The sequence below is a fragment of the Gambusia affinis genome, linkage group LG19 (assembly GCF_019740435.1).
Source record: "Gambusia affinis linkage group LG19, SWU_Gaff_1.0, whole genome shotgun sequence".
In the NCBI taxonomy this organism is placed as follows: Eukaryota; Metazoa; Chordata; class Actinopteri; order Cyprinodontiformes; family Poeciliidae; genus Gambusia; species Gambusia affinis.
The window spans coordinates 5,659,713-5,687,604 of record NC_057886.1 but is presented as its reverse complement, the minus strand read 5'-3'; the positions used below and the strand labels follow the sequence as shown (position 1 = coordinate 5,687,604).

At 40.3% G+C, this 27,892-nt stretch overlaps 1 protein-coding gene across 4 annotated transcripts in view; it reads left to right on the top strand.

Moving 5' to 3' along the window:
- LOC122822140 (glutamate receptor ionotropic, NMDA 2B) overlaps positions 1 to 15,253 on the top strand; it is a 170,332-nt gene extending 155,079 nt beyond the window's left edge. For all 4 annotated transcript variants that reach the window (XM_044100584.1, XM_044100582.1, XM_044100581.1 and 1 more), the window contains one exon: positions 6,182 to 15,253. In XM_044100584.1, the coding sequence (XP_043956519.1) occupies positions 6,182 to 8,440 (2,259 nt within the window). In that variant the 3' untranslated portion in view covers positions 8,441 to 15,253. The remainder of the gene's footprint in view (positions 1 to 6,181) is intronic.
- The last annotated feature ends 12,639 nt before the right edge of the window (positions 15,254 to 27,892 follow it).

The window sequence follows — 27,892 nt, the reverse complement described above, 5'->3', positions numbered from 1 at the left end:
CATGCACTAAAGACACTAATAGCATCATTTTAAAACATTAAACTTTGAATACAAAAGCATTTTTTCAACCATCTACTCCTATAACAAATACTCCCAGAATTTGTTCCACTGATCCTTATTTGGAAGAGTTAATGCATATCCATATGATTGAATGGCCTAGTCAAAGTGCAGGTTTAAATCCAGCTAAGAGTTGGAAAAAGTTGGAATATATTCAACACAAGTTTTTGTTTTTTCCCTTTTACAAAATAGTTTCCTTTCCGATTACAGTTACCAAATGTAGAAAAGTACAAACGGATTAAATGGGTTTTTTTAAGGCACTGTATTTATTTTCCATTTTCCGATGGCCACAGGTTGGCAGACGTTCCCTTCCGTCGCTTACAGAAAACAACAAGCTCTCCTCTTTAGTTTTTGTTGTGATTCATAGGCGGTCCTGGAGCCCATGAGGTAAACATTTACAAAATGCTGAGCTGAAATCAATAATTCACTCAAGGAAGAAAGAAAAGGAAATCAGCCTCTGAACCAGTGAGGGTGGATTCCCGCGTCCCGGGAGACCAAAGTCACCTCCAGGTGTTGGATTTGCATCCCAATTGTTTTGACTTGGCTGTGGTGTAATTCAGTGCATGCCTCTGAAGGTGAACCTGTGCAGGCTGAACCACATGGCTAATTTACAGCAGAGGAGCCACATGTTGCTGCTCTCCCTCTCTCTCTCCATTCGGTGTGGCGTTACCTTGACGGAGCCGTGCAGCCAGAAAGCAAAGCCAAAATCGTCTCCATGCTCTCTGATAATGCTTGAGTGCCCAGCTTTCATTACTCTCTCCATAATGGTCGTTTTGTTTTGGTGATGTGTGTTTGCGTGTAACCGTGTCCGTTTACCAGAGCTCCTAGGCAGTCTGGAATAATACAGAGCTTTATTATTGTTTTGTTTTTTTTTGGTCTGAAATGGAAAAATATTTGAACTTCCAAACTTTATTAGCTGACAAAATGTTGTCCTCATTTCTGTCCTTCCTTATTTGTCTGGTCTTTCATATGCATATTTGTCTCTGTTCTTACCTACTTAACCTTTGTGTTCCCTCCTCCTTCTATACCTCCCTTGTGTCTATCATTCCTTTCGTCTTTGCGTCCTTCCTCCCTTCTTGATTTCAGGCTTCTTTGTGTCTCTTTAACCTCCCTTGTTTCGCTGGATCATTCTGTTCTTTTGTCCTTCGCTCTTTATTTACTTCTTAAGTTGATTCATTCATTCTTTCTTTCTTTCCTTCTTCTGTCATACATTTGTTTGTCCTTTCACCGTTTTTCTTCCTTCCTTGTATCCATACTTATTTCCTTCTACCCTTTCTGTGTTGAATCCTCCATTTTTCCATAGCTTCCATTTTTTCTTGATTCTTTGTTTTGCTTCTCTCTTTCCATGCGTCTTCCCTCCATTGCATCTTTCTGTCCATTTGCATGTCCTCGGTTCCTTCTGCACTTTCTTGGTTCCTTCCAGTCTCTCTTCCATACTTTGAGTCTGGTTATAGCAGACGTATCGGTCATAAATTCACCGTGAATATTTGGTCATTTATATTTTAAAACGATCGTAAAGTTACCGGGGATCCGGGGTGGCCGAATCTGGAAAAGTATTGAATTTTTCATGAAAAATGTGGAGCAACCCGTGATTTCCATTTGCCTCCCTAATGCCATTTGACTTCTCATTTTCAAAGCCGAGCTGCTCGCTTATGGTTTTTTTTTTTTTTTTCCTTTTCTATCATTACTGTTATTGCATCATTACAATTTGTATGGGTGGCTGGAACAGAGACCAATTAAGCTTTGTGTAACATTCAGCGATCGTCCTTAATGGCAGAAATTATGCCCATCCTTAACGCAGCCTGGTAAAATGAATGAGCTGCGCGTGTCCACGATTCAGGATAATAAAATATTCTGGGCAAACAGTCATAGAAAGAAGTGATTTGCATTTAGAGCAGTGGGCAGAAAAGCATCAACAGGAGTTATGACTCTCCATCATCTCAGCACAACCCGACGTCCAAAGCATCGGGACATATGTCCATGTCTCATTTTCTAGAACATTGTCTCCTCAGCAGCAGCCATTTCTTCCTTTTTCCCTTCTTTCTTTTCCTCTCTCTCTTGTTCTACTCCTCAGACAGATCTGTTTTCTTTAATTTCATAGCCTAATCTAATAAAGCTTATTGCTATTGCCGCAATTAACATTTATGCCCGGCGCCGTGAGAAATGATATCCGTCACGGTTGGCGTGAGTCACGCTGTCACGTCGGCGCGCTCGCTTTAGTTTCCCCTCCCTCTGCAGGCCTTGTGAGCGGCTCTCCTCAGACTCACCTGGTCCTTCAGGTCCCACCTGAAAACAAATGTATTGATTTAAAAAAGCCTCCGATGACTTCAGTACTGTAAACGTATCGGAGGTTTTAATCGCTGCACTCTGCACAGCACTCTCAACAAATTATTTGGCAGTTCATTTGCGCGTCGCAGCGTAAACATGTGCAACGTTTGGACCGGGATAAATTAGGAGGCGCTACACGATCTACAGTTTTGTTCCTCTCTAACTTATCCATGCTGATGGTGTTCTTTATCGGATATGGAAGGAGAGTTATGCTGAAGTAAAGGAAGAGCAAAAGTATTCCCACTTCTTAATCTATTGTCATCCCATCATGTTACCGCCACAAACAGGAGTTTTATTAGATTTTATGATAGACCGACACAGTGGCTCACTGCAGTTACAGCTACAAGTCTTTTAGGGCGTAGCTCTACCAGGTTTGCACATCTAATTTATTTATTTTTTTCAGTGTAGGTAAGTATGGCTGGGATGTTCAGTTTCCAAGTTTTGCCACTGATTCTCAACAAGATTAGGACTTTGACTGGACCATTCTAACACATAATTATTGTTTCATCTTAACTGTTTCATTTCATTCTGCGTGTTTGGGATCATTGTTCTGCTGGAAGGTCAATCTGTCCTTTAGTATGAAAGTTATAAAGATTTTGCTTTTTAATTATTTCTAACAGTGTTATCCTCTACACTGCAAAAACACAAAGTCTTACCAACTATTTTTGGTGTAGATCCTAGTAAAAATATCTTTGTAGAGTTGAAATAAGACAAAACTAACATAAAGGTAACTTTAAGTTAGAGATATAGGAGTTTGTTTTAAGTCTTTAATGTTGATGGAAAAGTTCTAGCTCCGCTGCCAGATTATTTTACTCAGAACATGGGAAGAATGTCTTATGATGAGTGACGTAATATGCCAGTGGAACTAGTACTTCTTTAAAAATCAAGATTAACAAAGTATTTCCTTAAAACAAGCGTCTGTATCTTGCTGGAAAGTCACTTGTAAGTTAGTCTTGTCTTATTTCAAACGTACTGAGATGTTTGCATTAAAAGCTTGACAAAAATATCGAGTAGTATTTAGTGTTTTTTGCCGTGTATGATTGTCCCATATTTAGCTAAATCCTTATCAACTCTGATCCACTTCCTTGCTGAGAAAAAACCCACCAAAATGGTTTCCACTTTAGGGTATTCTGACTGATGTGGAATGTTAGATTCTCTCCGCATGGAGAAAAATGGACTCTACATTTTCGTCTCATCTGACCAGAAGACCATCTTCGTGTCTTTCTTTAGAAATTGGTCTTTTTCAGGCGTGTACGACTAATAGTTGTCTTGTTGACAGATTTCCCCCACCTGTGGATCTCTGCAGCTTGTCCAGATGGCCACTAATGCTGTCTAACACACCTCTTAGGCCTTTAATGCACTTATGCCAAGATTCAAATTCACACAAGTGGACTCTATTTACTAATTTGGTAATATTTGAAGACAGTTTGTTACCCTCAACATTGCAGGAGTCTAGTTTCACTATGAATTACTGTAAATAACCTGCTACAGTTTTGGTTTTAAAATTACAATAGATGAGGGAATAAGTCCAGCACTGTTATCTGAACAAGATATTACATGTCTGTGGAATAAATACAATATGCAAGAGTTTGACAAGAATGAAAAATCAGCCTTACAGTTAAACATGTTATTCAAGAAACTCACTAAGTTAGTAACAGTTAAACTACTGTAAGAAAAAGTTGAACGATTAAACTGATGAACTGCTGGAGGCAAAAACAGTAAAAATAGATCTAATCAAATTATGCATCGATGTCACTGTTCAATGTTGAGAAAAAAGGTTTATCTAAGAGGAATTTGGAAATTGGGCAAATTTAATTCTTGTTTTTAGTAACTCTTGTTAGAGTAACAAAATGTGAAAAAAATAAAATTGACCAGAAAATACATTTTGAGAAACCTTTTTTTTTTTTTTTTTTTTTTTTTTTTGGAAAAATGTGACAAATTCAGTAATCAGGACAAGACACTTCTGTGTGGAAAAAGCCAAAAATATCATCAAACCAGGTGAACGGGTTTGTTTTCTCCAGCTTCACCTACTTTCCCAACAGCTCTTGCTATTAACAGACTGTGAAATTAAAGCAATACCACTGCTTGTAAAATAAATATTAGAACAAAGCCTTTTCTGCGCCATTGCAGCAGTCCGATCACCAGAAATGAGTGAACTGTGGAAGAACTACGAGGGTCTCGAGGAGAAGACGCCAAACAGTAAAAGATTTCTGATCTGAGATCAGCTGAGTTCATCAGTTGCCGTTACATTACCCAGAGCAACCTCCTGTGAAGAATCAGTCTTAGCCATTGATCTGCTCCTTTAAGGTTCTCATCTGTCACGCCTGCTTTGCCCTCTGTTCAACATCCATTTTTATCTGAATATTGTAACGTACATCACTGGATGCAAATGGAGCCGTTTGTCTTTCTGTCTCTGAGGGGCTCAGCTTGTCTCCCCCTTAGTGTGGCCTTTGTCTTATAGTAGGAATTGTGTTGCTGCCAGCGGCGCCAAGAGGCTTGTGAAACTGAGGGTTTTAATAACTGCCAGAGGAAATAGTTGAGCTGGATTCTAATTGCATTGATTGAAGGTATTGACCAGTGGATCTGAAAGGGTTTTATAATCCCTCCGCCCGTATCAATCACCTAGCGACAAGTCGCTCCGTTCTCTCTCCAGGGTTGTGCTGTTTGATCAATTGCACTCTGTTTCACAGCAGCAAACATGCCGCATCACATTGCAATTAATTTTCTCCCTTATCCTTTTAAATGTAGGTTCATTTATAGATATTTACTCACAATATATGACTGTTCTCACTTTTTGTCCTCTACACTCTAAGCATTTGTCAGGATGCAGTTTTAAGCATTTTTTTTAATACAGTCTAATAAAACGTAGAAGGATTAATTAATGTTTATTCATTAGGTTGATAACCAAACTTTTATTGCCTGACATATTTATTTTTTCAACACCAGTCTTGAAATATTTCTTTAAGTGCTCCTGGTACTTTAAGAAATAGCTACTTAACATTTGTGTTATCCTCAGCTATGAGTCTAAGGAATGACTGGAGTGCTAATTAAAGAAGCGTATCATTGTTAGAAAAGACAGAAAATCTGAACCAAAGTAGGCAGGAAAATACAATTATTTCATTCTTATGTTTAAACACTCTCATACCTCATAAGATAAAATGAATATATTTTAAAGAGAATAAATGAGAAGAAGTTTTAGCGATGAAAAATTACTTTATAGTTTTTAAATGTATTTCCTTCTTCTGTAGCAGATTTAGGATGGCACTAACAGGGCAGTGCTGGAAGAAAACCTATTTAGGGGCCTCTAATGACTTGATATTGGGGTTGAGGTTCATATTCCAGCAGGACAGACCTTGAACATACAGCGTGTTTATGTTTCAGAATGATCCAGTCAAAGTCCAGACCTAAATCCAGCGAAAATACTTTTGCAAGACATTGTACATGCAAAAATGGTAATTATGCAGATGGTGGCCGGAAGCATTGTTTCATAGCTGTGCAAGAATCGTCAATCGGTGAGTTGGTGATTCAATCCCGGCTCCGTCCGCCTCTGGCTTTATATCCTTGGGAAAGACAGCTCACTGCTGGTGGTGGTCAAACTGTCCGGTGGTACCTTGCCTCTGTCAGACTGCCCCAGGGTTACTGTGGCCACTATCCATTGAATGGTTGAAAGACTGAAAGTAGTGTGAAGTGCTTTGAGGTCTTCTGGACTTGATAAAACACTATAGAAGAACAGGCCATTTACCATTAAAGTGCAGCACTGACAATGCTTCTCCTTCTCCATATCTCTTTTCTACAGGGAATATACAGCTGCATACATGGGGTCCAAATCGAAGAGAAGAGCAGCTCCGCATTGAACTCCCCGTCAGCCACCATGAACAACACCCACTCAAACATCATGCGCCTCCTACGCACTGCCAAGAATATGGCCTCCCTGTCAGGGGTGAACGGCTCGCCGCACAGCGCCCTGGACTTCATCCGTCGAGACTCTTCTGTTTATGACATCTCTGAGCATCGCCGCAGCTTGGCTGGCCATTCCGACTGCAAACCTCCTTACATGCCTGAAGACAACATGTTTAGTGACTACATCAGTGAAGTGGAGAGGACGTTTGGCAACCTTCATCTCAAGGACAGCAATTTGTACCAAGATCACTATCTACACCACCATGGTTCAACCCCAGGGCTCACTGGTCTTCCTCCCGACAGACCCCACAGTTTGGGCAGTGCTAGTTCTCTGGAGGGTGGCATGTTTGACTGTGACAGCTTGGGCGGGGTAGTGGCTCCCATCTTCACCACCCAACCTTGCTCAGCTCTGACTCACAGGAACATGAGCAAGTTTGACCTGTTGTCTGGACAGACTCCTCCCTCAGGCCAGAGCTTTAAGGGAGGACTGCCTGACGTCTACGGGAAGTTCTCCTTTAAAGGTGGTGCCTCAAGCTCCACTTACATTCCGGGACCTAGCTACTGTGGGGGGAGAGGAGACGATGATGGAAATATACGTTCAGATGTTTCAGACATTTCCACACACACTGTAACGTACGGAAACTTGGAGGGTAATGCAAAGAAGCGCAAACAGTACCGAGACAGCTTAAAAAAGAGGCCGGCCTCTGCAAAGTCCAGGCGGGAGCTGGATGAAATTGAGCTGGGTTACAGGAGGAAACCCTACCACATCAGCCACCACCACTACCACAGCCAACGCTCTGCCTCCCCGCCACTATTGCCCTCTGAACGTAAGCGAGGGGGTGGAGGAGGAAACAACAATGGGAACTCTTACCTCTTCAGGGAAAAGGAGAGTGTTCGGGACTTTTATCTCGACCAGTTTCGTCCCAAAGAGGGAGTCCCTCAGTGGGAGCATGTGGACTTGACAGAGGGCCCTGGAAACAGAGATGGAGGAGTGCCAACATGCACCTCCTTGGTACCAGTTGAAGACCTTCTGAAAAGCAAGCCCAAAAAGTCTGACTCAAAGGGTGGACCAGGGTCTGGATTGGCAGGTGGAGAATGGGAGTGCAGGAACTGTCGAGCTAGTGGGGGCAAGCAGATATCCATTCATGGAGGAGGTGGTGGGTATTCAAGTGGCATGGGCTGTGGGTCCTCAGCTGGTGGCAGCCGCCCCAGCTCTGCAACCTGCATGCGTTGTGAGGGTTGTAAAAAAACAGGAAACCTTTACGATATCAGTGAGGACAATAACCACCCCTTGGAACAAATGGGGGGAGGGAAAGGCGGGGGAGGAGTGGGATGTATGGCCGCAGGCCCTCAGGCTCAATCTCAGGCCCAGCAGAGGAGAAAGAGTGGAGGATTTGGGAAGCAGCTAAGGCGTCAACATTCGTACGACACATTTGTTGACCTTCAGAAAGAGGAATCGGGTGGAATGGGAAGTCTGATGGGAGGCTTAGGGGGAGGCATGGGAGGACCTGGGATGGGAGGAATGCTGCCCCCACCAAGGAGTGTTAGTTTGAAGGAGAAAGAACGCTACATGGAAGAAAACAGCCCCTTTGCACATATATTTGAACGCCATGGGGGCTCAGAAAGGGAAAGGGACAGAGACCCATTGTTTTATGGAGGTGAGAGCCAAAAAGGCTCTGGTTCCCCATTCGGACTGTTCAGAGGTGGTGAGGGCCTCCATCGCCGCTCCATTGGAGAGAGAGACATGAGAGACAGATCTTTGATGGAAGGTGGAGGTGGGGCAGCATTCTCTTTATCCAAATCTCTTTACCCCGACCGGGTAAACCAAAACCCCTTTATACCCACCTTCGGCGATGACCAATGTCTGATGCATGGAGCCAAACAATATTACCTGACAAAGCAACAGCAGCAGCAACAACAAGTTGCCCAGAACAGCAGAGGTGACTTCAGGAGTCAATTGAGTACAACGTCATATCTGCCAGCATCTGCCACAGCTGGGGTGATGTCCAACGTGCCCCCCCGTTTCCCAAAAGAGCTCAGCCTTGGTGGGATGAACCATCACGGGTCTATGTTGGCGGTCGGACCCCCACGTCCCTTCAATGGAAGCAATGGCCATGTGTACGAGAAACTCTCTAGCATTGAGTCTGACGTGTAAGAGACAAAGAGGAAGAAGGAGAGCAACAGAGGTTCAAAGTGTTTGGAGATCAGGGGTATTTCTTAGAACTATATAGACACAAAGCAGCTTGAGTTCATAGTGACACAAAGAGATGACTGAAAGAGGGGTCAAATGAGTGGCAGAGGCAAAACAGGTAGAGACTGTTGAACAAGATAGAAATTGAAAATGGGAATAAAAAATCAGGACATCCTTAGGGGGTAAAGGATGCTAAACCTCTCAAAATGGCCAAAGCTACTCTACTTTTACATCCACATACAATCAATCAACATTGTCTTTAATCTCACAAAAGCCCTACACTTCAACAAGTTCCATCCTCATAGCCACCAGTGTGCTAGAAGTCACTGTGCGTGATTGATATCTTAACAAAGCATCATCTTGTTTTAGTTTAGTTTTCTACAGGGGCCACAATTTGAGGGCTCCTGTTGGGTCCTTGTGAGGAACCACAGCAAGAGCGGCAACGGAAGAGAACTGCCCTTGTGCCCCTATGACAATTTAGAAATTAGACATCGTCACAATCGCTAGATCCACAACACAGCCTGTCTTGGACATCTCTCCCTGAACCCTTACCCACTCCTCTTCTTCTCTGCCCCCACTTCTCTATATCTTTGACACCTAAAGAGCTGTTTGCTGATGAGAAATACAATCATGAATGATAATAAGATATTCTTATAGAAAAACAGGGTATAAAAACAACAATAACGTTGTGAATAACAAAGACATTCATGCTGTTTATGGTAACTTTGCTTGTGAGACCAGACATTTTGTTTTGTATTCTGTTGGTATAGTATTTGACTATTCTCTAAGTATCTGTAGTAGTTGTGTTCCATATGCTCCTGGTGATGCCAGGAAGATTGTTCTTGGTTCAACCAACAAGCCAGAAAGACTGAGTCTTTTACTCCTGTGTTTTCTTCTGTTTTCTGTAGAATATTTTACTCCATGGCCATTAGTGTATCTGCTCCAGGATTTTAAAGACACATTTGGAGCTGGGAAATTCTTGATATTTTAAGACATTCCTAATAATCAAGCACGCACATGCTTAAAAACAAACACAGATTCTTTTGTTTTTCTTCAGTTTTTTTTGTCAGTCTGAACTCGTGTTACTGTGAAGAACAACGTTTTCACCAGAAGCTACGGAGAGGAAGGACGTGCCTTAAAGGTCTCCAGTGGAAGTGTCCTCCAGTTCACACGCAGCTGCACCAGAACAGACCAGCGCTCATTCAGGCTGCCCAGTGTTGCCGTCACATGAGCCAAACCCGCTGTAGAAATTTGACAGCAGGCTGCAGATGATGATGGTTTCCATACAAGACGCTGTTTAAGATCTTTTATACCTTCGTAAAAATATTTCATATGTCAGGTATGGATGGTGTTTTATGAACCAGTCGTAATCAGGATGTCCCACTGTTACTAATAAGCTGATGTGTCTCAGTTTATAGCAACGGAAGCCTATAGACCACCTGTTTTGTCCATCCTACACAACACCTGTCACTTGGTTCTTGCTATCATTACTTCACATCACACCAACAGTCTGGAAGGCTCGCACAGAAAGCTTTGCTTGGACATTGTGTAAAACCAACATTATGCACTGTCACTTATGCAGACCTGCTACAACAAAGTTGTAGAAGAAGCTGATAAAAGGCAGGGTTGAGGAACTGGCTAGGCAACGGGAAGGCAGCTGTCTTGTGAAAGATTGTTTTTTCTTTTTTACTTAGACTGTTGTAGATAGTCTTTAGCTAAAGAGGCCTCATTTATTGCACAGGACATTTTACTCAGTGTAGGTTCAGGCACTCAGTAGACATGCCTTATGATCCCTCTCCACCAAGTTGATGACTCATCATGTACAGACTTCAGAGGCTTCTATTAGTTATTTGAGGGTCCGATCTATGATTGGTTGGTGTCACAAGTTAAAGGGCTGAGAGATATCACACAGGAGTACTGGCCACAGAGAGGACCTACCGGACTGTGTGTTAAAAGATTTTTGTAATTATGTCACACCCCAATATAAAAGCACTCATGCAATAGGTTGATATGTGTGTTTGTGTGTTTGAAGAGAAGCAGACCATTATTCAACAGTAAGTGCTTTTTTTCCCCCTAATCACGCTGTTAAATATTCATTACTTCAACAGCCTGTACTCCCTAACTCCTCGGATAACACTGAGACTGATCGAGTTAGCCTTAAATCAAATGCACCCTCCCTCCCACACACACACCCCAAGACACTCCTAATAAATAACTTGGGATCTCTGGAATTTTTATACACGTTTTGAAAGTTCAGGTGAACCAAACTCGGCAAGGAGGAAGAAGGGTTTGACGCAGAAATAAATGGCTAGTTACAATTTTTGAAGCGAGGCTCTGTGATATTATCAAGAGTAGTTTCTTTAGCTGTACTAGAAAGATCCGTTATTGCAATGAGTTAAGTAGAAAAGTGAAACAGTTGTTATTCATAAATCACACTATAAAGTTTCAACAAAGTCTTCCTGCAGATTTGACAGTACAGCTGCTAGTTAAGCCAGATTGCATCGCCTATTTTCAACATACGGAAAAATCGTGGCATGAGCCTTTACAGCTAAAGACGCCATAAACAGCACACTTACGCATCACTGCTACAAAATGAATGTTGGTGCTACAAAAATGCCACGGCAGTGATCCGATAATAACATTACTTAATTTCATGCGACATCATGCAAAGGCTCTGTTTGCTTGGAAAATTCACTCGTGCTAAATACTTGGAGTGGCTCCAACAGATGGGCAGTCTGACCTACTTTTTGCTTATTTCAGCTTGGGATTGTTTAACCTCTCGGAGACGCACTTATATACACTTATTGCGGATTAAATTTTAACCCCAAGATGCCCAAAAAGAAGGTTAACACAACATATTATTATACTCTATCCCAATATAGGATGACATAAAATGTGTTTATTTCATCTGTGTTAAACACATGTAACATACATTTCTTTTGATAAACCAACATAATAGCAGCCTTTAATTAGTGGAAGACTAGCAGCTAATAATATGCAGTTACATTGGTTGCACGTTATTTGGCTGTGAAAACAACAGCAGCCCCTGCACAAACAGGTAAGATCTGCTGATCTAGTGTTTTGTTTTATTTATTGGAATGTTTTCTAGACATGTTTCTGTCTGAAATCAGATAATTTCTTATCCTTTCTATAAACCGACTGCAACATGACATTTTACTGTCACAGCTAGGGCAGTTGTCGCTAGTAATAACTTTAGAGAGCCTCACTTCAAAAACTCAGAACTGCCCCTTTAAGAACCTGAGAGACTTTGGTTTGGGCATCAGTGTCAGCATTAGTATGGTCGATCTTTTTCATGTAAATAAATATATATTTAAGAATCTTTTCACTTTGTACAGTAAACAGACAGACAGGATGTAACTTTCAGTATGTTTTACAATTTAAGAAATAAAACTGTGATAAAAACTCATAAAATCAAAAAAATATGAATAAAAATATGCAAAATATAGAATAAGACACAAATATTACTAATCATAAGTGATATAATTGAACCTTTTTTCTTTTTCTTTAAATCTCATGTTTACTTGATTATAATAGTTTTACCAATACGGATTATGTTAAGAGTTCTGAATTTTTTTTCTTATTTTCTCTAAATTGTTGGAAACTGAGGATAATTTACTGTAGGTGTAGACGTTTAGTGATTAAAAAGGGAAAGCTTAGTTTTAGGAGTCTATGTTAAGTTTCCCTTGGATTGTGTTAGACTATCTTTTTAAGATAAGCTCTTTCTCCATGCTTTTCAGCATAGATTCAATTATCTAAACATTTATAATATGATATTACATGTATACAGAGGTGATATTTGCATATAGAGGCAGCAGTATATTGTGATCCTTCATTTCGAAGCAGCCATTCTTGTTTAAAAGTTTTGGAGGCGTTTGTGTTTTTGTTGCCCATTTTTTTTGGACTTGGGCTCTAAACGGTAATTGCACACAGAATTTAGAGCCATCATCGGCCCGGCCTATCCTGCTCCCTCTCTTTGTTTGGGATAGACATCACTGTGGTAATGGAAGATTACACACACGCACACACACACACTTAGGCACACTGGGCGTTTTTCCAGTGTCGATGTTGCTGAGAGTTTCAGCAAAAATATTGTGGAGAAACCAACCAAGCTGAAGTGCAGATTCATCTCCGTGAGAGTGCGGCTGAAATGCATTTGTGCAACCCCTTATTAAAAGGTGAAACATTAGTTCCGTCGTGTTTCATTTTGTGCAGCCTTTTTTCCGCTGCTTTATTTAAACTCGTATTGCTAAACTGTGTTTCTTGACAGCCGAATAGCCCTAAAATGTTCCGTATTCTCACTCATTTTATTCTTATTTTATTTATCTCAGCTCTTTTGTGTGTTCCTCTGCATTAGAGAGAAGGAAACAGCTTTATTAATTTGCAGCAGGCGCATGTGGGACGCCATGCATTCGGAAATGATTTTCCTCCTCCTTATTTTTGCGTGGTTCTAATTCCAATAAGTCTGTGTAATCTTCTCCAACACCCTGAGAGAAGAAATTCATCTCTCCACTGTTTTTTTTCTTTTCTTTCTTTCTTTTCTCTCTAACTGCTTTCGTGTCCACGGGCTTGATTGAAAAGTGAAAAATGTATCAGTGTGCACATAAACTCTGTTAGCGGTCCATTTTTCCCCCTCTACAAGGCACTGAAATAATTCAAGTCATTTGCAATAAACAGCACAACCAAACAAATAATGTTCATATTGTACTCTAAATGTGCTAATTTATCAGCTCTTGTTTTACAGGCATCAGGGTGGTTAGCTAAGGCTAGCTAACTCCGTAGAGGTGTACCTGATAATGTTAAAAAAAAAAACAAAAACAAAAACAATAACATACCGACCGTCAGATTTTCGCCCCTACAGCTCAGGTCCGGCTGTGCAACAGATTAAGTTGGGCTTGTCAGGAGTCTTTAGTCCCCCTTAAGGCCAAATTGGTCCCAGTTTCCGGTTTCTGCAAACGAGCATGTCACAACGTATTTGGTTCACAAAGGGCAAAACACTGTGTCTCCTCTTTCCCCGGTGTTAACACACGAAGAAGTGGCTGTAACACGCACCAGGGCTACAACACGGTGGAAGATGATTTTCTTTTCTTTCAGGAACACCGACCCGAACTAGGGCAGAAAAGAAAAGCAGGTGTGTGATGACACTCACTTCCCAGACTTTGAAACTGCTTGTGTTTATTTGAAAAAAGAAATAATAAAGAAATGAGTCAGTCGTGTGATGTCATCCCATGCAGACAGGAAGAATTAAACTGTGATATTACATAACTGATTGTTCTGAACCTTTATGTAACTAAGCAGCAGTTCACACTCTATTCACTGAAAACATTTTTCCCCCTTCATATTTTAGTTACAGACCTCTGTGTGTGTTTGTCTGTGTATACAGTGCCTTGCAAAAGAATTCACGGCTCTTAAATTTTGTCACATGAAACTGCAATACCTTTTACTGGGATTTTATCTGATAGAGCGAGTTGAAGTTGAACTGGGGGATCTGCCAAATTTTTACGAAAAATCATCCATAGTTTTGGCCTCTATTCAATAACTACGCCTGATTAATTTTGTTTATTTAGGCATATCAAAGTAAGGGCGGTTAAAGGAAAATGGTTTTCAAATATTTCTGTTTATATTTAATCACACAATTTGGCTGTGCTTACTAATTAGGTAAGCCATTTTCATTTAGGTGTATCAAAGGAAACATGGTTGAATGCAGTGTACTGTAAAGAATTTCTTTTTTTAGAAGTAAAGCTCGGAAATTTTGACATAATTGCTTTGGCCCACATCTACTCTGACACCCCTAAATAACATAATTTGTCTTTGTTTTTCAGAGATGGGATCAAATTACTCTCTGGGGATGCTACTGGTTTTCATTTGAAACTAAGTGGTTCTGTTATTTTTCTTTAGGGGTATCAAAGAAAAGGGGTCTGAATTCAAATTTATACCACATCTATTCTTGGGGTGTTTTTTTTTTTTTGTTGTTTGTTTGTTTTTAAGCTATATATAAATTCCCTTCCATTTTGACAATTATACCCTTCTTTGTGTCGATTTAACACATAAAACCCCAAAATGTGTTAGAGTTTAAGGGGTTGGACCACTTTTCAATGTGCTGTATGTGTACTATCTCTTGATACTGCTTCATATTGATGCACACCAACTTTTCTACTCAATTGTGTACAGTTCTGTTTAATATTCCTGTTTTCCATCTTCACCCGCTGTCATTGCTGAGGTATTTCCTCAGTGTTGCATAAGGGGTTGCAACCCAATGTATTTCCCAAAGCGAGACGAAGTCGCCGAAAACCACTGAGACTGCATAACTTGACCACAGTAACCGTGGCTGGCGGAAGTGTAACGTACGAGTAGTGACCACTTGTATGCGCAATCAGACACAGAACATTGCTCCTGGCCATCGTTTTTCTCTTCTCTTGGCCATTTTCTTTGAAATAATGCCAAAATTTTTACAGCAGAAAAACCACACAAAAACAGCTAATTGTACAGCTTCTGTATATACCAAATACTGGGGGAAAAGTATTTACCTTCACCTTTTTTTGTATTCAAAATGATTGACGTATTCTCAATAGCAAATTTAACCATGTCATGACAAAACTGCAAAAAAAGAAAAAAAAAAGAAAACATCATTAAGGTACTTCTAATAAGGATAATGCCGATATCTACCATTATAAGTGCTGAAATAAGACTATTCTTTCTCTTTGTACATGATGAACAAAATGAAGTGTTGAGTATTAATAATAAAAAGTATAAGTTTCAGATGGATGGCTGTGAGTTTTTTTATTTATTTTTATTTAAACCTTGGCTTGTTTGACTTTGCATGTCATTTGAAATGATTAATGATGTCTTTCATCACGTGTCTTGATGCGTTCCTCCTTGGGACGGTTGAATTGTGATGCTAGCATGGACATTCTGCTGCCACACACAGGTTGGCGCTCTGCCTCTCCAGGCCCGCAGGAATTCCTGCAGGAGCAGAACGCGATTGGAGAGGGCTGCCTGAGAAACCGCAGCCATATGGTGACTGTATGGAGGGGTAGCTGGGTCGGGGTCTGTCCCCCTCCGTGACCCACACTGCTGCTGGCGCTCCACACAAGCTCATCTCAGGCCGTCCATCTCCTCCGGGTTCTCCCGGGCTGCTCTCTCTCCTCCTATCGCTGCTAAGGCTTTTGAATGGCGCCCATCGCCGGTACAACAACAACCCTTTTTCGAAACGTCAAAGCTTTTATTAATTTTGTAAAATTTTTACATATTTGTTATTGTCGGAACTATATGAGACGTGTAGTCTGTGAAAAAACTTTTTATCTCCTCCGCTTTATCCCAGTGCTAACTAGAAACAACCAATCAGAGCCAGCATTATTGCTGTCAATCAAGCTCATATCCATGCTGCTCACAATCCTTTATCCTTCAAACGTCTCTCTTTTTCTTTGCTGCGGCTGGTTCACCACAACAAAGCCTGCAATGAATGCTGAAGCTAGTTAGCTTTAGCAATGAATGCCATCATTGGTGGATAAAAACTATCCACCAATGATAGTTTTTATCATTGGTGGATAAGAACTATTTATCCACCAATGATGGTGGATAAATAGTTTTCTTTTATTATTATTATTGGTCATTTTAATCTTTTCTGCAAACAAGTAAAAGAAGAAAAAAAGCAACAGTTTCTCTGCTGTCAGTACAATGAACAGGAAGTGTACGCTGAAACGCTCCTCCTGATTGGTTGTTTTTGACTAGTGGTGCATTTCTTCACAGGACTGGGAGAACTTTGAGGATCTCAATCTTTTCACAGATCTTTTTTCTCACACCATACCGTCACGACATGGTGACACTTTAAAAAAATTTATAAAAAACTACTTGTGTGTGTGTGTGTATATATATATATATATATATATATATATATATATATATATATATATATATATATATATATATATATATATATATATATATATATATATATATATATATATATATATATATATATATATAAGTTGCACTGCAGTTTTAACATTTTATTGGAATTTTCTGTGATAGACCACCACAAAGTAGTGGAAGTAAGGTGATGCATGCTTTTCAGATTTCTTAAAGCATAGATTAAAAAAGTGGGGAGTATGCTTGGATCTTTTGGGAGGAAACCTTCATTATTTTCTGACTACAGTGGATTTAGGTCAATGATGGTGAAGGAAAGAGGAGCGTCGTCCCGTCTCTACACTTAACGTCCAACCGAAACAAAGAAGGCCATTTGTCTTCCACTTGACACTGCTGCTAATAAGTGTTTTTCACATGCATAAATATTATTCAGGACATTCTCTAAATGAGTAGGTAGACAAAATGTCCCAAAGGAAATCATCTGCGAAAACATGCTGTTACCTTGGGTGCTAATGATTGGAGATGAAGGCGTAATGTCCTTAAAATCAGAAATGAAGGATAAACTCAAGTTTAACGCGGTGGTTTGGGAAGATGATTCACCCTATAAACGCAGACCTGTTTTTCACTCCTCTGCTGAGCGGAGTGATGTGGGTTGTCGAAGTGACGTTCTGGCATTTAGTCCAGCATCTTTTCCAGACTGACTCAAAGATGCATTAAAGTTTTTACAGCCCCTCAGTTACATCAAACTGAGTACGTTGTATCTGCCGGGGCTTGATGGGGCTGTTTATCAGTGGCTGGGACTCAACATTTACTTTGCCAGGTACAGTGATAAAATATTAATCGCTCCTTTTTCTGTTCAGTCTCTACTGCCCACGTTTTCAATTGGTCAACGGCAGGTTGGGTGCCGTGTGGGTAGAAAGACAGACATTACCCCATGAGTTATGATGTTTTTAAATCAGTCTGCAGTTCACAGTTTCTGAAGCTTTTCTGGGGTTTTTTCATTGTTTAGAAAGTTTCCAATCTGCTTTACACCCAGTTAAGTCTCTGTTTATACGTTTATTTTTTCTTTATTCTTGACCTTTACTGATATTTCGTTTAAAACCAACTAATCCTAAAATCTTCTGGCTCTAAAGAGCCACAGGGCTGCACCATCTCAGCTATTCGTTGTTTCCCCCCTAGTTAAGGACATTTCTTAAAAAAAAAAAAAATTAGCCCTAGGACAGGTTACTTAAGATTAGCCATTAGCCAATATTGAGTTCCAGTCGGACACGGCATGTCAGAAAAATTGTAAGTATTATGATCCAACTCAAAGGCCTTAGCAAAAAGGGAGACACAACCTTTATTTTAGTCTTCATTCGATATGGGCAATTTCCCAGGGTGGCATCAGAAGACGGGGCGCACAAGCACCATATTTTAACGAACTAACATATTGATCTGTCATTTGCACCATGGAAATGTTTTATATAGTTTTGATCCAAGTTTATCTTTACTGGCACTGAAAAGCTATCCTGCATCAACACATCTAAATAAAATAATAATAATTAAGAAAAAGCTTAAAGTTTTGAATTGACCAAGTAAACATCTTAGATTGAGATGCTGTAAACAGGCTATTCTTGCACCCCTGGCGTGTGAATTAATTAAATTATTTTCTCACCCAAGTCCGCTTTATCTGATATTAAACGAAGCAATGCACAATGGGCATCTAGGGTCCTAAGTCCAAATCCTGTTGAACAAAATGTGAAGTGAGCTACAGAGAAGAGAGAGCTCTGAACTCTGAGCAACCCAGAGAGAGTGTGAAACCTTATGAAGTTTCCTGGGAGAAGAATAATTGTTACATGGGTGGTACAATGTCTTATATAACGTCTTAACATGACGTTTTATTTCTTCCTTCCTGAATTTGCCCGGCAAAAACAATGGCTAGGATCTAAAACTTGAAGGTTTCGCAGGACGAAACCCTCACTCAGTTTCTGTCTTTTGCAGTGTTTTGCTCCTTTGCTGTTGTACGGATGGCAGGCCTGGACAAATGACAGTAAAATATTGGCAATTATTTCCTGAAGAAAGATAAATGACAAAGACAACACGGGTGTTGGTTCTGTCAAACTAGGGGGAGGCAAATATGAAGATCAGAAAAACGTAGATATCCTGTTTCAACAACAACTCCTTTTACTGAAAATCTGTTGAAACCCCAACCAAACGGATGCTTCCCGCCATCCATCCCTCCTCTTCCTACTCTACTCTTCCTCCCGGCTCTTGAGCTAAGAAGTCCTTGTAGTGTTCATCAGCCTGAGTTATTGGGACGATGGGGACGATACTAAAAGCTGGAGGGGGCCTGTGAGTTATGACGAAGAGTTCACTGGCTTCTGGAGGAAGAGGACGGTAGACATCCTAGGAAAGAGAACTGTTGTTTCATTGTAAGTCCTTAGAGGAGCTTTTAGCAAAATGTTGCTTCTGTTATGTATAATCTCTCACTTTCTTGCTCTTTCTCACATTTTTACTATACTACCTCAACTTTCTTTTTTTTTATCTCCTCTAAACATTAACTATTAACAGTTACCTAGCAACAAGATATGTCGAAAAATAGAGAACAAGCTCTAAAGCTGCTGTGAGTGTAGTGTCCATATGTTTCTACAGTAACATTTCTATGTCAATAATGCATTTCAAGCTGAGGTGATGTAAAGGAAAACATGTAAAAGGCAGAACAGGAACACCTAATTTGACTCAATTCTTGGATTTAAACAAATGGCAGTCAGATTCTCCATGTTTGACACCTGCTGATTGAGCACATTCACACTGCAGATGGTGAACCAAGGATTGCTTAAGCTTTCTTTCGGCTGAAAGCTGTGTTTGCCACGCATCGTGCTCCTTGCGAAGCAACATCGGGTGCTCATTTCAGAACAGCGCCTGAATTGCGGCGACGTAAAAACAGTGGCGACGGCACAGTTTTAATAACGACGACAGCATAATTTAATGGAAACCATACAAGCTGAAGATCCGACACTAACTCCTTTCGAGCTGAAATCGAGCTGAACTGACAGAGTGATACAAGATATACCAGAATACCAATCTCAGCAAAACTTTATTTGAAGGTCAGATTCAAATAATCCGACCTCTAAACCAGCTGAAAATGTGGTTTAGAAGTAAAATGTTCACATGGAGACACTGCACATGCCCTAACCAGGGGTTCCCAGACTTTTCCCCTTAAACAGCAGTAGCTTCTAGCCGGGGAATGTAAACCCACAGACAATTCTACAAAATACGTAAAGAAACATCAATTGTTAGAATGATTTTTCTCACTTTTATTCTCCATTCCCAACATTTATTGTACGAGATTAGCATAAATGCTGCCTCATACCTCGTGACTTTAGTTAGCCATGCTAAGCTAGCTTGAGGAGAAAAGCAGTTTGATTGATTTGACTGGCACTCAATTTTAATAAATCATTTCAAGTTATATATTTGCAAAAATAATTGAAAATAGATTAGACTTGATGAATAAAAACACATCAACATCTGTATTTTAGCTTTATTTATCAATCCTAAATACTCACTACTTAATGCGCTAATGGCGAAGAAACAACTTAACATTAAGGACAACTGTTTACCTGTGGCCATGCTAGCCAGCTTTAGCATTCAGAACAGGATCCGGTGTGGTGAACCAGCTGCAGCATAGCAGAGAGGAAGGGGTAGGATGTCAGCAGCGTGTATATGGATATGATTGACAGCGCTAAGGCCCGCCTTCTGGCTGTTTATGACAGAGCAGTGTATTTCTGCAGATGGCAGAGGAGCTTGATTTTTTTCACAGATTATCTGTCTCGTAATTGAGATATTCTGAGCGAATATCTATATTATATATATATATATATATATATATATATATATATATATATATATATATATATATATATATATATATATATATATATAAAATATATATATATATATATAAAATATATATATTATATATATATTCATTTAATATTCATTTAACGTTAAAAATAGTTTCAAATGTAACTTTTTGTTTTAAAAGTGACTAATTGTGAGTGGCACCACTTCTAAGGACATTTGAATAAATACTTGAGACAATGATAATTTAGCTTTCATCCATTTAGTAAAATTTCCAAATCAGCAATTTTCCCAAGTTCTGTTCCTGCTTCAGATTTGCTAATTGCTTTCCTTCATGGCAGAAGTAAGAAAAAGAAAGAAAAAAAAAAGTTCCTCTATGTCTTCAAGTTTCCGGAATCATCACAATCTGGAGTGAAACAATGACTTCCTGATGCTCAACACGGTTCGGCACAAACTGTCGCTGTTCTGTTGCACCGAGTGATTCACGGCTAACAAAGCACACGCGCGCCGCCAACATGATGAATAATCAAGATGAAGATAAGAGCGCGCGGAGATCTCGCGAACGGAGGTCGCGCAGCGCCGCGAGCCGACGTGAAGGCACGCGCAGATGGCGCGACAGAACATCAACAAGTGAGAGATCGCCGCGATGCTAAAACCACAGAAGGTGAAAAAAGGAAGTGGTGAGGAGAAAGGGTTAAAGAGGAGAAGGAAGAGAGAGAGAGAGTCGCCTTGGCAACAGCAGCCAGCGTTTGCTCTGTTATTAACAGTCTCTCTCTCACACAGATGAACACAGAACGTTCGCATCCTCTCCTCCTCATTCATTCATCTCTAGTTCACCAGGTGTTGGGCGTTTTGCGACATTTTTGGTGGCAAGAGCATTCAGTACGTCTAAAAGAACTGAATGGTCTTTTAGAAGTGGGACTCTGCACTGCATATTTTTAAATTATTATTACTATTATCATTATTGGGTTCCGTCCCTGCCGTCACACATCACCGATCCTGACGTGATGTGACGTGAGATATGGAAGAGCACACGAAATGTTGTGCACAAATATCAGTAAACACGTCTCATCATTTTACATTTACGCCACATGTGTTGCCACTACATTTTAAGATGTATTAAGAACCTGTGTACTAAACATAACACATACACACAGCGCCATGCTGAAGTATTCATATCACTTGTAGTTTTTCCACATTTCGTCAAATCTGTGATCTACTAAGATTTCATCATGAGACAGACCAACATAAAGTGGATTTAAAAATTATTTTTAAGAGAGAATCAATCAGACAGCTAATCAGGACAACAATTAATCATGCACTCCAACCAGAGTGACAGAAGAAAGAAAGATAGATTTCATTTAAATTTTAAACTAATGGCCGTCCAACAGTGATGAGCTTCCATATAGCTTTGCTGCTTCCACAGGATTTTGGAGATAAAGTAGCAGCTAGGTGTCCTTACAGAAAGCACTTTTTTAAGAGATAATTGTCAATAAAGCACCTCTTCAGAGGCAAAGGTTATAGCAGTCTATTGATGTGTGTTATTTCAACCCCAAGATCAGACATCAGTAATCACCTTCAACATCCATCCAATTGTGTCTGACCTTCAATTTGGGAAGGGTTATAGTTCAGTTTCAAGTCCATTATGGAATTATTTTTACAATATTACAAGTTGAAAGTACCGTAAATCAGACAGTTCATAAGTTAAATGTACAATGAGAGCCAAATACCTCAACACGGTCGTTTCAGAGTCGTGTCGCCGTTAAAACGGTGTCATCTTTCAGTCGAACTGCTCGTTTTCTGCACCGGCGTGACCCCGATGGCAGCTCTGTCATGCATGCCTTTGTGTGGCACCTCCTCTCATGACAGCCGCCTTGGGGCGTCTGACCATCGTTGTGTAAGGTCAGCGCAAGGAGTGTGGTAAACCTTGTGCAAATTTGTGAGGAAAGTGTGTCTCCTTTGTGACTTTTGAATGTGTACCACTTCCTGGTCTCTGTTTACTGATCAGGTGACGTCTAAAGACAATGGATTGCACTGGATAGTGGTATCTTGTATCACTTTCCTTACATTTCACCTTTCTACTTGGTACAACTGCAACGCATTACATATGACATCTGTATGATGTTTGATCAGACATTTTGCAGGGCATGCACATTTTGTCATTGTGCACGAACAGCTCCACTCCCCGTGTGAACCATATATCAAACCTTGAGGTTGGGGATGAAGTACGTACCTCCAAGGAGGAGCGAAGTCGTAAAGAACAGAGGCCCGTCATGAGTCACAAGGACAGAACAGAGACGATGATGGCGCCATCAAAAGTTACAGGCAGGACTCTGTAGTTGAGCAGAAGAGACAACAGGAGGAGATGTTAAGACGAAAGGGACCCTCAAGACAAGCTGGCTTAAATTCAGGCAATCACTCTCCTGCACTTCACATTATCTGGAATCGCTGACTCCTATTGTGACCTAAGTGTGGCCCTGAAAAACTTGATCTCTGCCATGATCATCCCCGATAAACCGATGCGACAACTAGTTACTGAGGTTTCCATCCAATCACATCCACCGGTCGGGATGCCAAGTCAGCCCATCGTCCTCCTCCTCTTTCACAAGTCTGAGACCCTCCCTTCCTCCATCCATCTCTCCTGGTATCCGTAGTGACTGGAGGTAGGGTTGGGAGGTTGCTAGGAGACGGGCAGAATGTGACAGCAGGCCTCAGTGTGAGGGAGCGCTGTGGAGAGTGGTGAGGGACATTAGGAGAGAGCGCTCTCTCCTGGTCTCTCCTTGCTACTGGCGGTGCTTTGCTTCAGTTAAATGCCTTAAACCAGCCCTCATCTTTTTTGGTGAGCACACAAATGATCAGACAGAGGTAAGTGCGTGTGTGTCTGTGTGTGCTTAAGAGAGTGAGAGAGATCTTTTTCGACGGCTGTGATTTTGAGGAATCAACTTGCTTGATTGGATCTGGTAGAGAGAGAGGACCAGTGTGTGTGTGTGTGCGTGTGTGTCATGTTCCTCTGAGGAGGATCCATCTTTGCATCACCAACCTCTGTTCAAGACACAGTGAGAGACTTCCTGAAGCCAGGGCATTTCATCTGAGCACCGTTATGTTCTTTGATCTCCAGCAGTTTCACCAAGACTGCCGTGGGGGTCAACGCACCTTCATAACAATCGCCTCCGCAACTCATTTCATTTCACCGCTGCCTCAGACAACTGTTTACAGTAATTTAGCATCAAAGCGGTGCTCTTTACACCGACATGATGCCTAATGTCCATTCCACACTAATTGTGAGACTGTGAGGCACTCCGGAGGAAGAAGGATCAAAGATGGAAAAATTGCACAGAGCATAACTTGAGACACGTACACTTCAAAGGCACTGACACGTTTTAGGAGGGTTATTTGTCATCTTGTTCAGTGTAATGCTACATCACAAGGCCAATGGGTTTTGAGCAACAACACATTTCCCATGGCTGTTTATAGTGTGAAGCTGCCTCCTGGTGGTCGTCTGAAAAACTGCAGATTGATGCAGTTTATAGTTCAAACCTTGAACAGATCAGAGTGCTGTTGTTGTCTGAGGCTGTAAGGTGTGGTGTGTGTGTTTGAAGTATCAAACACACACTCAAATTAGGCATAAGTTTATGACCACTTGTCTAGCAATGTGTTGATCCCATCACCCTCTTCTTACCAGTTAGGTCACCAGTGAATTCTGGGCTTCAGTGACCCTTGACAGCACATGTTTGTTGTTCATTTTTCCTTCCTTGAACTTCTTCTAACATTTTTCACTGCAGACCTGGAAGACCAAACCAGGGTTGCAGTTTTGGAGATCATCTGGTTCAGAAATTAAAATGTGGTACTCATCCAACTTGCTCCGTTCCTGCCAACAAGATGCTTATATTCAGCCAAACATTTTCATCTCACCCACTAATACTGGGTCATCTAAGCCCGGGGGCCAGTTGTGGCCCTTCGTATTGTCCTGTGTGACCCTCAACTGAACAATTGTAAAAATCTGGCCAGCCCCTAGATGCTTCTTAAAATATTTTAATTTCACTTAAATTTCACATTAAATAGGACCAAACCCATCCGGTGACTTTTACTCAAAGCCAAACGTATTGAAAAATAAAATTTGAGTAAACTGTGTTTTCAAAGAAAGTGGAAGCCATATACAGTCTTGGTTGAGAAGATTTTCTGCGTTTAGTGAGAAATACAAGCAAGTCTCTCTTTTTCCATTTTGAATCTTCATATAAAAAAAAAGAAAAAAGAAAAAGAAGTTGCTTTGTTCTTTTTATTAGGCGACTCTGGCTGTATGGTAGAGTAGTCGTCTTGCGAACGGTAGGTTGTAGGTTCGATTCCAGCTTCCTCCTGCCACATGTTAATGTACCTCTGGGCAAGGCACTTAACCCCAAATTGCCTACCGATCTGCGTATCGGTGTATAAATGTGTGTGTGTTTGTGAATGTGACTCTAGAGTGGTCAAAATGACTGGAAGAGCGCTATATAAGTTCAGTCCATTTAACATTTATTAAAAATATTGCATGTTTAATTGATTTGCTTGGCTGTTAAAAGTTTCAAAAAAATGCTATAAAATGAGTTGTGCTAAGTAGTAAAACAAAAACAGCATCTGTGAGTGCTCTTATCGTCTTTCCTGATCATTTTATGTACTTCTGTCTGCTGTTGTCAGAAAGAAATTAGATTTAAAAACTTAAACTATTATGTATGTGCAAATGTTCACTTGTAAATAGAACTAGTGCTTTAGAAAAGTGGTGTTCATGTCTCATTTTTGTTTTATTTATCTTTAAGCCTGACAATTATTAGCTCATTTAAAGTGATATTATAATATTGTAATATTTCTTTGAACTTTTTCATTTGGACCCTGTCTCCCCTTGCTCTTACTTTGCTTGCTCCTCAAATAATTCCCAGACAATGTGTTTGTTTGTTTTTTTTAATTAATGGACGAATCTGTGTTGTCTCTAGACAGACAATTTGACAAAATAAAATAAAATAAAATCCCATCATTGGACATTGTGAAGCCAACAACCTGTCACAAAGTAAAATAAATGTTCCTTAAATGCCACAGATACTATTTATATGCTCTGGGTATTTTATTAAGACTTTATTGTTATTTTTAGCTGTTTACTTGTCCACTCTGCTCATTTTATAAAAGCAAACATCCAAGTATGTTAGAGGTTGTGTTCTGGAACTGGATGGAAAATGAGCTTTTAGCAGCCAAAGTCCAAAATCGAAACCTTAAAATAGCCTGGCGAACAATCGATCAACACAGTTCTAAAAGACTACAAACAAGCACGTTTTTAAAACTACTCCGCAACGTTACAGCATTAGATAAAAATCTAAAGTATTCTTTGCTTAACAATGGTTTACAATATGAAAAATATTAGTTTTGTTTGTTTTACAATGTTCTTATTCCCTGACAGACTGCGTGACTTAAGTTTCCAAAAAACGTCAGCAATCAGCACCGGTTGGAAAAATACCTCTCTGAGTAGCATCACACTTTACCATTAGCGTGACGCAGAAAAACTAGATTGCATTCAGGTTGAGCGGTGAGCACAAAGTGCAGGGCCATTGTTCCATCTCCGCAGGTGCTGTGCTCCAGCTGAGATTTACATACAATTTTACAGCCTTTTACTCCACTGAACCCTTTGTATGAAAACAGACATAAAGCTTTCGATTTGAGATGATGGACTTGGTTTAAACTTGTCAAGAGATTTTTTTTTTTCCTTCTCTCTTCTGAGTGCAGATATTGGCTTGGATCTTTATAAAGGTTGTGAGAAATTGGTGCAAAGAGACAGTGGCTTATGTGTTACTGTTTTAGTTTTTTTGGGGGGGGGGGGTTTCTACAGCAGTTGCTGCAAACCCACTTGGAAAATTAGTCTATGCAAAAAACATTTTATTTATTTTTTTACATATTTCTGTGAATCAGTGAATACAAGCTACTTGGACGTAGCCAACGAAAACATGCGGTAATTTTTAATATTTATGGTCATGTTTGCAGTACAGTATAATAAGGGGCAATAATGGACCCATTTGTATGTTGTCTATTCAGATTAGAAGAACTTAAAAATAAAATGAAAATATTTCTTGCAATATCACTTTTATATGTATATATATCTTTGATGTTCTTGACTCCATAGTTTTCAAAAACAAATACAAACCTTCTTGTTGCAAGCAGTTTTTAATTATTAGTATAAAAAAGGAGGAGCAATATCTGACCATTGTAAAAGAGCAGTCACTGCAAAGAAGGGTTTTACTGTTTTAGAACAAACATAAAACAATTACAAACTGTCTTTAACATTGTGCTAGTGATTAGGGCAGTTAGCATGCTTAGCACAGCTAGCTTTGCTAAAACGTGAGTTGCTTTTCCGTGTCGGAGGAGCTTGAAAGTTTAAGAGAACCTTCTCTTGCATCAAAACAAGGTTGGAGGATGTGCATCACTGCTAATCTTCCTGAGTGAAACACATACTGAGATGAAAACTTGCTTAGTATTTCCAGGCGGATTCATTAGCCTACCTAACAGAAACGTAAAGCACAGCAGCTATTAATGGACATTGTGTCTGCCTACGACAATATCTTTTTATTCTTTATGCTGCATTTCTGTTATTTCAGTACACAACTGTGCAGGATCTTTATAGATAACCACCAAATGCAAAAGGTAAAAAATAAAAAAAAGTTTAAAGGAGGGGGAAAAAATCTGTAAACTGCAGTTGCTTAGATTGATGTTAAGACAGATATAGAGCATGTGAGTCTTCGCTCATCTCTTGACTAGTTGGTCTGGGACCAAGTAACTAATCAGGATTCATGGATCAAAATATGCTGAAGTCGCTTGCTAATGGTGGAAGCGCTAACAACAGTAAACACACCCACAACATTTGTTAGCACCAACCAACCTACAGATGCAAGGCACGAGTTTTCAGATCAGAATTTTGATCCATACAAAAGAAAGGTAACCATGAGTGTCGTCCACTGCATATTAACTGCTTGTTACTTCACCTCAAAAGTCCTGACTTGTTCCCTTTTTATGGGAGCTGTGATGCAGTTTTTACTCTCCTGTCTGTTCTCCATGTCTATTTCTTTTTTTGTATTCGCTAGATGTCTTAAACCTTATGTTCCTGTACTCCAAACTGGCTGCTTTTTTTTTTTTCCCACATCTGTGCGCTTCAAGCTTCCTCTGTGGAAGATTTTCTGACCTTGCCTGTGAGGGAGAGAGTCTGAGTGTTTCTCAGCAGGCGTTCCTGTTGATTGGACAGGCCTGGCTGCCTGGCTTGTTGGCCCTGAGTATCGCGGCCCTCTTCATCTGGCCCCCTCTGCACCCTCCCGTCCACTTTAAAAAAATAAAATGATTTATTTTTTTGTTGTTGTTGTTGTGGCTACCACGAGCCGCTCACGATGGGTTTGCTTGCGCCGACAAAGAGGGAAAGGGAGCCTGCGTGAAATCGTCAATGAAAAATAAAAGGCGGCGTAAAAATTATCCTCCGTTAAGGCGCTGTGATGCAGTTGCTATGGCAACCATGATAGAAATAGACGTGCATCTGCAAGGGAATGAAATGTATTGAACTGTTGGTTGGGAAGATGTTAGTCCGTGATTGACGGGTTAAGTGTTTGGCTGAATGCGGACAGCGGGCGCCAACTGTTTGCGAATAAAAAGATGGAGTCCGCCTTTCATCCGTATGCCGGTTCCACGTATGGA